Below are 12,278 nucleotides of genomic sequence, written 5' to 3' on the forward strand. Positions count from 1 at the left end.
GGGAAGAAAGACATTATCAGGACATGTAGGTTTTTCTCTGTCGTGGGGGCTTTGCCCATAAAACGAGTTGGGTGCTCCGAGCTCTCCTCTGCATGGAATCACTTTTGGGAGAATTGACATCTTAACAATACTGTTTTCTGATCCACGAACACAGTATCCTTCCATTTATTTAGGTCTTCTTTAATTTCTCAGCAGTTTTTAATTTTTTCGGTGTACCAGCCTTGGGCATTTTTTGTCAGATTTATCATGATTTCATAGTTTTTGACACTATTGTAAATGGGTTTTATTCCAATTTCTGATCAGTTGTTACTAGCTTATAGAGACAACTGATTCTTTTTTTTTTCAGTTCTTGATTTATTTTATTGTCTAGACCAGGGGTTGGAAAAATAGGTGGACCTGGCACCTATTTTTGTAAATAAAGTTTTATTTGAGCACAGCTATGCCCATTTTTTTTTTTTGAGCTTAAAAAAAATAATTTATTGAGACAACTGATTTTTGTATAATGATCTTGCATCCTGCAAATTTGTTAAACTCTCTTATTGGTTCTTGTAGCTTTTTTGTAGACTCTATAGGATTTTCTACTTAGTTGATCATGTCATCTTCCTTTCAATTTATATGCCCTCCCTCCCTTCCTTCCTCCCTCCCGCTCTCCCTCTCACCCTTCCTCCTCCTTCTTGCAGTGGCCAGAAGAAGGGGTTTTTCTGCATCTACTGAGGCTGATCATACAGTATTCCTTTTTTAATCTGTGAATATGGCGGGTGACACTGGTAGATTTTTGCTTGTTTCAACCACCCTTACATTACTGGGATAAACCCCACTTTTGGGGGCTTTATAAACCCCATGATGTATTATTGTTTTTACATATGATTGGAATTGTTTAGCTATAATTTTGTTAAGAATTTTCACATTTATGTTCAATGGGGAATACTGATCTGTAGTGTTTGTTGTTTCAAAGTCTTTGGTTTTGTATCAGAGTAATGATCTCATAAAATGAGCTGGAAAGTATTCCTTTCTCTTCAATTTTCTGGAAGGGTTTGTGTAGAATTGATATTCTTTCTTCCTGAAATGCCTGGTAGAATTCACCAGTGAAGACATCTAGCCCTGGAGTTTCCTTTGCGGGAAGGTTTTGTGTTGTTTTTTTTTTTTCAATTCAGTTTTATTGAGATATATTCACATACAATACAATTATCCACAGTGTATAATCAATTGTTCACAGTAGCATCATATAGATGTGCTTCCTTACCATAATCAATTTTTGAACATTTTCATTACTCAAATAAAAATAAAAAGTTAAAAAGAAAACCTAAAACATCTCATCCCCCCATCCCATCCTATTTTTCCTAATTTTTCTACTCATCTGTCCATACACTGGATAAACAGGGAGTGTGGACCACAAGGTTTTCACAATTACACAGTCACACCGTGTAAGATACATAGCTATACAACTGCCTTCAAGAATCGGGGCTACCGGATTGTAGTTTGACAGTTTCAGGTATTTCCTTCCAGCTATTACTATACGCTAAAAACAACAAAGGGATATCTACATAATGCATAAGAATGCCCTCCAGAATGACCTCTCTCTATTCTATCTGAAATCTTTCAGCCACTGAAACTTTATTTTGTTTCATTTCACATCCCCCTTTTGGTCAAGAAGACTTTCTCAATACCACGATGCTGATGCCAGGTCCAGGCTCATCCCCGAGAGTCATGTTCGGTATTGCCAAGGAGATTTACATCCCTGGGAGTCATGTCTGTGGGAAGGTTTTTAACTACAAATTCAATTTCTTTAATAGACATAGAGCTATTCAGGTTATCTCTTCTTAAGTAGGTTATGGTAGTTTCTGTCTTTGAAGGAATTTGTCAATTTCATTTAAGTTGTCAACTGTATTTGAATAAAGTTGTTCATAATATTCCTTGATAGTCCTTTTAATAACTGTAGAATCTTTAGTTATGTTCCTTTCTCACTCTTTTTTTAAATTTATTTTATTTTTACAATAGATAAAAAAAATACAGCAGAGCGCTTTTATAAGATACAATTAATGATACAAATCAAAACTCTTGTAAACAATCACTGGCATTATTCTACTACTAGCTATAATACAACAGCATTTACAATTTGCCTCACTGTTTTGTACTTGTTCTGCTTATTAATTTTCAACTGATTAGTCACAGACTGAACTTGGGAACTGGCTGGAAAAAATCATAACTTTATTTTGATAATGAATACTGTAGATTTGCAAGAGCTTAGAAAGAGTTTTTGGAACATAATTTCCTAAGTATGAAAGTTAATATGATAAGTAAATGATAAATTAGTATGTTATTTAAATTTTAGTTAAGGGAAAATTGTTTTACATGTTTGGTGATGCCACAGAGAACCCACAGAGTCACTTTTTTAAGTTTGGAAGTTTAAAATTACAAAGGGAATAATTTAAACAGAAAAGTCCACACTCTTCCATATTAAATAGTTTTCAAATTTAAAGCTTATTGGAATTAATTCTATTAAGAATTCTTTTGTTTAATAGCAGCTGTCTAGATGAAAAACTGGATATTCTTTCACTATAAAAAATTACAGAAAATTTTGATTGAGTTGGTGCCAAAGCAGCAATGGTTTCTAAAAATTTCTTTGAAAAGGTAATTTAACATGTATATTACCTTATTGATCACACTGGTTTAATACCCTTTAGTTAAAAAATACCTTCCCACACTTCTTTTACCCAAACATTGTTTCTCTGATAACCTGGCTGGAGGTGTGCACCATTCTGCTGGAGGAAAATAACATTCCAAAAAATCTGATACCAACAAAAAAAAAAACCAGATCACCTATAATCATATCTGTTTCTTAAATAAACTCTTACAATTAAATTGATTTTATTTGTTAAAAAAATAAAAACAATACACACTGCCAGCTTAAACCAAAAAATCAAAATTTTTTGAAAAGTGGCAGAAACTCGATGGTTCCAAACAAAATTCATGAAAACATGAAATCATTTTACTCATAACAGAAATTGCAAAATAAATGTGAGGGATTCTCCTAAGAGTCTTGCACTCTGGCTTCCATCTCCTGAACTGTTTTCTGTGAAAATGCTTGAAGCAGAATCACAAGGATGATTGTATTAAAATAGGCACTGGAACCTACCAGGATTGAAGCATAAAAAGTCCGGAAAAGAAATCCAGGGGTGGGGTGAAGGTGGGGAATTCCTTCTTTTAAGATATCGATATAAGACACAACATTCACAAATACAATGTTTTAACTCTCTACCTGTAGGAATCCAACCTCCTCCTTTTTGATCTTCTTCTTTGGCACAACCTCAATGGAATTCTCTGATTCAGAACGAGTTCTCATTGATCTTCTCTGTTGCTTCTTTTCTACTGAGCCCGTAGGACCAGATTTTGCTTCAGGAGGTGATATATTCTGAGTTGCTTTTTCATTTCTCTGGTTTGGTGTAGAAATTATAAGCCTGTCTTGTCCCTTGACACTTATTTCCTTCACTGAATAAACAAACTGATTGATAAACTTCCCATCTCCGGTGGCATTCTGAAGAGCAAACACTTGTTCAGTTTTCACAAGTGGAGTCATGTTGAGCTTCTGTAAATCCAGGCCCCTTTTGTGCATCGTAATGGAGGCTGGTAAGGGCTTCCTCCCTGCTGCTGTTTTCCAGGCTACTTTATCAGGCGGCCGCTCTTCCTCTTCCACACATGTGTGTCGCCTCTGGTTGTGTCTCCGAATCTCAGTATTTGATATCGAGCAGGTCACCTCCCTTGCACTGGCCTGGTCTGGCTGAGTGTTCAGCACCGATCTTGGTCTTCGGGATTTTTTAACTTCGGTTTTGGAGGCAATATTCTTTTTTGTTTGAGACAAAGCCTCCTCAGGTTGTTGGTTATCAGTATAGATGAAGGTATACTGTTCTATTCTTTCTTCCTGGGTCATTTTCAATGCTTTCTCTGCATGGGCAATACCAATATCCCATTGAACACGTTCTCTCTGAGGTCGGGGTTTCCGAATTTTTTGTTTCTCAGAGTGATTGCTGGCTTGTTTGATTGCCTCAGACAGTAATTCTTCATACTGTTTATGACCTTTATATTCCCGTACATGCTTTTCATGAACCCATGCTCTCTCTGCCTGAGTACTAAAAAACTGGACGTGGTACTCCCGGGCACCTCTTGTGTTAATTTTGGTATGAACCTCGAGCTGGGGATCACTTGAAACCATACAAGGCCACCAAGGATAGGTTCCCACTTTAGACCAAACAAGATCGCCAACCTGGAACTTGACACCTGTGGACAGTTCTGTTGCTGGAATGGAAGATAATATCGGCTGAACTAGGGTTTCCTCTTTTGGTTCTGGATCTTCTCTTGGTTTTTCTGAAGCAATGTCAACCCTCTCATTTGTTCTATTTTGTTCCTCTGGTTCTAATTTGGGGATTTTCTGTGATTTGCACTCTTCAGATCTAGATGAGTCATGCGTATTACTTTTTTTCCTCTTTTCTTTTCTGCTTTCATGCATTGACTTTGTGTGCTCACTTGCCTGTACTTCATCTAAAAGGTCTCCACAAAGGGAAGACTCAAACAATTCCTTGCCATTCTGGATACTTTTGGTTATTTTTAGTTTAATTTCAGGTGAGTCAGTCTTCTTTGGAATCTGAGTTTGTGGTTCCAAAGGAAAAGGTGGTGACTGTGGAGGGGAAGGCTTTTCCAGAATTTCATGTGGTCTAGCGTTTGAGATTTCTGAATGATAATAGTCAGAGGGGCTAAAGTTTCTAAATGCACCAAGGCCACTGGCCGACCCACTGGGATACTGATGATATGACTGGTATTTGGTTTGAATTTCATACATGCTGATTGATGGTGGATATCCATTTGTCAGTGGAGGAAGATCTGTTGTAGGTTGGTACTGAAAACCTTGTTGCAAGGTAGCTTCATACGGTGTTTGGCCACCATCTTCAAAAACGTCACTGTTGTAATCAAAGGCACCTTCTCGAGGGATGTTGGCGAGGTCAATGAGTTGAGGTGGTGGCTCAATCGTGTTTCCCATGATTCCTTGCATGAAAAAGAAAGAGAAATCCATTGTTTGGCTCCAGCATCCTTAACTTCCCCTTTCTCTCACCATGCCTGCCTCATGATTTGATAGATTTTAATACATCTCCAAAGTATTGTTTCCACTGCTTAAACCGAATCTCAAAATGAGGAAACGATCATATAAATCCAAAATATTGGACATCCTCTAAGACAACTGGCCTGGGCTCTTCAAAAAACTTCTATAAGGTTGATGTAAGAGTTAAGAGTTAATCCATAATCAGTACTTAGCACAGTGCCTGGAGTATAGTTAGAATTTGATTACTGCTGACTATTATTCAGTGCAATGTTGGGCACACAGAACTTGTGAGGAACATGATCTCTGACCTAAAAAGGGACTTAGGATCTTCAGTCTGTTCCATTCTAACCCTCCAGCCTGTGTCAGAATGATCTGTGTCAGTACAATCACAAGAGACACACAGAGGCCTGGAAAAGGGCTTGGATGCAGGGAGCCACCGCAGCCAAGGGGGAGGAGAAGGAACCAAGTGAGGCCATGTGAAATTCCCGGGCTAGACCTTCCCCGTGTTGGGCGCCCCTGCCATGGCAGCCAGCAGGCACCAAGAAGGGCCATGGCCGAGTCAAGTCAGACGTGGAGCCGGGAGCAGGAAGGCTGCAGAGGGTTGGGTAGAATGGGGAGGCGGAGGGACAGGAAGTTGCCCGTGAAGAGCGGCTAGGCTGGGTGGCAAGGTCCTTGGGGCACGACTCCGCCTTCATGTGCCTCTCGGCAGCCACCCGTGGCCAGCCCCCTTGACCTCCACCTCCGCCTGGGTCCTGGCTCCTGCCAATGATGCGCACAAAGTGCCCCCCCCAACCCTACTCTCCTCCTCTCTCACTGCTGATACTGGTAATTTAGGGATGATTAGAGGTTTATCAAATTTATTGATTTTTCTCAAAGAATCAGCTTTTGATTTTATTCATTTTCTTGTTTATCTTTCTTTTCTCTAGTTCACTGATTTCTGTTCTGATCTTTACTACTTCCTTTCTTCTGCTTACTTGGGGTTCATTTGCTTTTTCTTTTTCTAGTTTCTTTAGGTAGAAGTTTTGATCATTCATTCAAAACCTGATTCTTCTGTTCTAAAAAGGTGTTTGATGTATAAATTTCCCTCTAAGTATTGTCTTAGCTGCATGCTACAAATTTTTATTTGTTGTGTTTTCATTTTCATTCAGTTCAAAGTACTTCCGGGAGTGCAGTGGTGGCAGTAGTGACGGTGGTGACGGTGGGGTTAGGGGGTCTCCTGCCCCTGCTGCCTGCTTCCCACTGGCTCGCCCTTCTCCTCTCCACATTGTGCTTTCTGTCTTCTCTTCAGGACAGTTGGCTGATTTGTCTTTGGCAGCAACTCTGCAAGCCCAAGCTAGGTCTGGAGGAAACCGCAGGCCAGACTCCCAGAACTGAAGGACACCAGGATGAGAGGGTGTACAGGAGAGGACCTTTTAGAGCATTCACCACGGGGCACACAAAGCATGCAGAAACAGATGCATAGCCACTCAGAGGTTCTGAGTTACCAGAACTGGACTGAGAACAAGCTGTATGAAAATGACCCGATGGCCTTCTCAAGGGAGAAGCTCTGATGGGGCCACTTGGCCACTGTGTGTGCTTGGCTGTGTGTGCTTAGGGCCATTCTTTGCCCTTCCTCTGCTCTGCTCTATCACAGAGTGTGCCAGTTTGGATATATTATGTCCCCCAGAAAAGCCATGTTCTTCAATGCAATCTTATGGGGGCAGACTTATTAGTCTTTTGATTAGGTTAGAACATTTTGATCGAATGTTTCCATGGAGATGTGCCCATTCAACTGTGGGTGAGAACTCTGATTATTTCCATGGAGGTGTGGACTCTGCCCATTCGGAGTGGGTCTTGATTAGTTCTCTGGAGTATTTAAGAGAGCTAAGAGCTGACACAGACCCAGACACTTGCCGACACTTGGAGATGCTTGGAAGATGCAGACAGAAAGACATTTGGAGATGCTAGGCTAAGAGATGAAGCCCAGAGTTTGTCCCAGAGAAGCTAAGAGATGACTGCCAGACGCTTACAGAGAAACACCCTGGAAGAAGAAAGGATGCACAGGAGCTGAGAGACAGGAATAAAGACAGAAGCCCAGGGACATTTTGGATAAAGCCATTTTGAAATGCAACCCAGGAGCAAAGGACAAGCAGATGCCAGCCACATGCCTTCCCAGCTGACAGAGGTGTTCTGGACACCATTGGCCTTTCTTCAGTGAAGGTATCCCTCTTGTTGATACCTTAGTTTGGACATGTTTATGGCATTAGAACTGTAAATTTATAACCTAATAAATCCCCTTTACAAAAGCCAATCCATTTCTGGTATTGCACATAATGGCAGCATTAGCAAACCAGAATAGAGGGATAATACACAGGCTCCTGTGTTGGCTGGTTTCCATCTGAATGCACTCAATGGGGCCACTGAAGGGAGGTTGTAGGACTGAAGGAAGGGAGAAGACAGGGTATTTCTCTCCCTCTCTTTGCCTTGGGTGACTGTTCCAGAAGCAGCCATGTCTCCTCTGTGGCTCCAGCCCCCCAGACAGCCTTCCACCATGGTCCCAGTTTCTGCTAGGTAGCCCCTGCTATGGTATTAGCTCCTTCCAGATGGCCCTGGCTTCTGGGCTCTGGTAATACCAGCTCCTCCTGTTTCCTCTCACTGTCTTCCCAGTGTTGCCAATCTGTGGGGTGCCTCACCGTCCAATTTGGCCTCGGAGTTCTTCTATCACCCATGTAACTCATTCCCTATATTAGCCCCCTAGTTCTCCTTGCCCCCACCCCCAATTTGAAATACCCTGAATTTTCCTAACTGGCTTTGACTGATAAAGCCATCATCCAAAACAGAGCATCCCCTTTGGTCAGACTTTTAGGTCAAGACCCCCAAGAGGTGGCTCAGGCACCCTCCATCCCTGGTCAAAGCAAGTATGACCAAGTTCAGGGCTACCGCATTGCTCAATTTCAAGGGGCACCATGCACACAGAATCACTGTGAATGGTGCCCCCCTAGAGTCTTTCAATGGAGAGCCCTTCCTAAGGTAGTGGAATTAGTTTCACTCAAGGTACATGGCAAAATACATGACAACTTTTATGAGAAAGAATCACTTGGGGACTTCTTCCTTGGGGCGGTAGGTGGGAGGGATGGGGAGTGTTTTAAGCATCTGTTTTCATTTTTTCTCCCTAGCAACCTTTCCCTGCTTCTTCTGAAACAGTAACCCCTGCACTTGGGGAAACTGCCTCTCCTCCTCTCAGTTACCACATGCCCCTCTCCCGCAGGGGTAAACAGATAACCCAGGCCTGAGCAATCAACTATTGTTTCTATGCTTCTGGAAACAGTGTTTATTCCAGGGGATGGACATGTGACCAGGAGAGCCATCCAGAGTCCTGTCCTGGGATTGATAAACCATGCAAAGTTTTCCCACTGGAGTTGCTCTCTGTCCATCCACCAATGTGGAGAAGATCTGTCTGCAGTAGGATACATTGAGACCAACATACAGAGAGACCCAGAGATGAGAGAGAAGGAAGGAGAGAGAGAATCCTAGTGGCCTGGGGTCCCCACCTCCCATCCTGGTTCCTGAGGCTCCTGAATTTACAGATACCAGTGTTCCTTCTAGCTATGAAAGCCAATAAATTCCTTTTTTGCTTAAGTTTGTTTGCATGGGATTTCTGTCATCAGCATCCAGCTCTTTGGATACCTCAATGTGTAAGTGAGACTTTGAGGCATCCGCTCCATTCCTCTGATACAGAAACTAGTGCCAAGAGAAGAGTGGTAGATCAGTAAGGATGTTTTTAAGCTACAAATAATAGAAAACACAATTAAAGTGGCTTAAATAATAATTACCCTGGAACACGAAGTTCAGAGGTAGTGTGGTTCCAGGGTTGGTTAATCGAATGACTCACAGATGTCATAAGAAACAGACATTTTTCCTTTTTCCACTCTGGAATCCTTGGAGGGTTGTCTTGACCTCCTAGACTTGCTCCCCTCATAGTTCCAAGGAGGCTGTTTCAGTCTAGGTTACAGGCAGACAATGACCAAGGGCAGAAACAGGAATATCCTGGTATCTTGTCCTAGAAGCCCACTGAAGACTTACCTTTGTGTCTCCTTGGCCAGGATGGTGTCATGTGCCTATTCTTAAACCAATCACTGGTAAGGGGAATGAACCCACCATAACTGACTTAGACCAATCATGATTCATCCCCTGGAGCTAGGACCTGCCCTCTTTGAAGTTCATGGCTGCTGGAAGGAGAGTGAACTAAATCAGCAGTCTGTTAAAAAGAAGACAGAGGTGAAGGACTGTGGGGTAGGGTAGTTGAGATGGTTAGCTGCCTCCCAATATCCATTCTCCATTTCTTCCATAACAATGGAATTTTAAGCTGGGCATATGGCCACCAGAATAAAGCTTACATTCCCAAGACCCCTTTGCAAGTGATTGTGACCATGTAATTCATATAATTAGCATCTGGCCAATGGGAAATAAGCAGAAGTTTCACACAATGGCTTCTGGGAATCTTCTTTCAGGAACATCTGGCATTAGCTCTTTGTTCTCTTTTCTATTCTTTCCTCTACTTGCTGCCTGGAATGTGGATACCACCATTCAGGATCAGGAGAACAAGGGCCATGCAGAGCAGTGAGTAGAAAGGATCTGGGGCTCTGAGAACCTTGGGGAGCAAAGCAGCTTATCCCAGTTCTGTACAGCTATCTCTTGACTTTTTTACTTCGGAGAGAAATAAGCTTGCAGTAGTTACCATCCTCGTGTACACAGGCTGGCAAACAACATTGTCTGCTACAGTCAGTGCCTGCCCAGAGTCTTAGCAGGTTAGCAGAGAGCCTGAATCAGAATCCAGGACCTTTGACTCCCACTGCAGGCCAAGCCTGGTTTCTAGGAAGAGGTATGATGAGAGAAAACACACTCTGGCACTGAAGTCAGAAGACTTGGGTTCCAGGCTTGGTTCCATGCCTCATTGGAGAGAACATCTTGAAAAGTTAGTTAAATTTTCCAACTCAATTTCGTCTTCTCTAAAATGGGGATAATGATTCCTACTATGCACATGTTGAGAACTGAGTGGGCCTGGCATTTTGCAGACATTTAATGGATTTCTAACAATGAATGAGTGAAGATAAAATCAGTTCTGGAGCCTGGTTCATAGAAAATATGGTAGCTGGCTTCCAAGATGGTCCCCAGTGATTCTCGCCTCCTGTATTCAGGTATTCCTGTCTTGTGTATTTGCCTCCTGAATAGGGCTGACCTGAGTAATGCAGAAATGATGATGATGTATGACTCCAAGGCTAGGTCACAAAAGACACTTGGCTTCCACCTTGCTTTCTTGGGTCACTCGTTCCAGAGGAAGTCAGTTTTCGTGTTGTGAGGACATTCCAACAGCCCCCTGATAAAGTGTACATGTCAAGGAACTGAGGCCTCCTGGTAATGGCCAGCACCAATTTGCCAGCCATGTGAGCTTGCCTGCACCCTCGTGAGAGTCCTGAACTAGAATCACCCAGCTAAGCCGTGTCCTATTTCCGGACCCACAGAAACTGTGCAAAATAATAAATGTTCATTGTTGTTTTAAACTATTAAGTTTTGGGTTTATTTGTTTCACAGCACCAGATAGCAAACACAGTATTTATTCAGTAAGTATTAGGTCCCCCTTCTTCTTTCCAGCAAGACCTTTCTCCCCTGCACTACCCTCTCCCATCATGTTAACCTCACTTCCCAGAAATGCTGCCAGTGAAGTTTTAGGTTGCATGTAGGCTTACCTACTTATCGTAAAAAGACTCCGTGTAACTTGAAGGAGGAAAGAATTCAGAGGCAAAGTTTGTCCTCCAAAGGCATCAAATCCCCATGCCCTCTTCAGAGCACAAATTGTCACACAGATGTGATGTAAAAGAAAACCTGACAAGCCAGGCATTGAGAGACCAGTGCTCTTGTCTGGCGAGGGCACTAACCAGATCTGTGGCCAAGTCACTGCCCACTCTGGGCTTCAGTTTCTTCATATGTGAAACCAGGAGACCAGAATGGATCATTTCCTTGCTTCCTTCACTCTTAAGTGTGAGTAAGGGAGGCATTTTTAAAAAACTTTTTCTTGAAGTATAACGCTTACACTAAAATTGCACACACTGTAAGTATATATCTCAACTAATTTTTACACACCGAATGCATTCATCTAATCAGCACCCAAATTAAGAAACAGAAGTTTACCAGTCCCCTCAGAAGTCCCTCATGCTCCCTCCCAGCCTCACCCTTTGAAGTAACAATGAGTAACAGTGACCCTGACTTCTAACACCATGGACTGGCTTTGAACTTTACATTAAAAGATTCATACAGTCTGCTCTCTTTTGTGTCTGGCTTCTGTCACTCAACTCCAGGTCTCCAAGATTCATCCCCATTGTGAGTAGTTATAGATTGTTACATCCTCACTGCTGTACAGTATTCTATCTTGTGAATGTACTACAATTTGTTTATCTAACCTACTGTTAATGGGTTTTCCATTTGGAGGCTATTATGAAGTATTGTTATGAACATCTTAGCCCATGCCTTTTGGTTCATATGTGTACCTATGTCTGTTTTGCATATATCTGCAGGAAGTTGCTGGGGCATAAGATATGTGTATGTCCATTCTAGTAGATTCTGCCAGAGTTTGCCAAAGCAGATGCACAAATTTACACTCCCAGTGGTGGGGTATGAAGGCTCCAAGCACTCAATACCCTTGGGAAGGAGGAGTCCCTACTTAGAGCAAAAGGGTGGGAAGCTGGCACTCAGATGGAAAAATCTGGACTTCTCTACCTCTGAGAATGTGTGGCAGTAGGAAGGTGGGGCACTGACTACCAGAAGTGGAGTTAGAGGATGGAATTGCAGCCTGTAGGGAGGTGATCGTGGGAGGAGTTTGGAAGGGACTGTCTCTTGCTTTTCTCCTGAGCTAAGCAGGAAAAGAAGCTGAAGGTAATGGCTCCATGTTTAGGAAGCTCTAACAGGACTGGGGCTGAAACTCACCTTCTCTATATGGGATTTATTTCCATGTTCTTCTCACACCGAAGTGAAAATCACTCACCCCCTGTGGCTGGCTTGTGGTGGCAGAATCCAAAGGTCCCGCTGGACAGAAAGTGGAGAAAAGTTTTATGGCAGAGCCTGTGGGTGGCTTCCCCACCAGCAGCTCCCTTTCTCTCTCCTAATGGTTGAATTAGTGTTTGTGGGCCTGCCAGTCATTGCAAACCCACTG

General features: G+C 42.4%; 1 protein-coding gene across 1 annotated transcript; it reads right to left on the reverse strand.

Moving 5' to 3' along the window:
* Positions 1 to 3,247: 3,247 nt before the first annotated feature.
* On the reverse strand, positions 3,248 to 5,065 carry LOC119540325 (histone-lysine N-methyltransferase NSD3-like). The gene has a single exon (XM_037844452.1). The coding sequence runs from the start codon at positions 5,063 to 5,065 to the stop codon at positions 3,248 to 3,250; it is 1,818 nt and encodes a 605-aa protein (XP_037700380.1).
* Positions 5,066 to 12,278: the final 7,213 nt, after the last annotated feature.

Source organism: Choloepus didactylus, chromosome 7, assembly GCF_015220235.1.
Source record: "Choloepus didactylus isolate mChoDid1 chromosome 7, mChoDid1.pri, whole genome shotgun sequence".
NCBI classification, from domain to species: domain Eukaryota; kingdom Metazoa; phylum Chordata; class Mammalia; order Pilosa; family Megalonychidae; genus Choloepus; species Choloepus didactylus.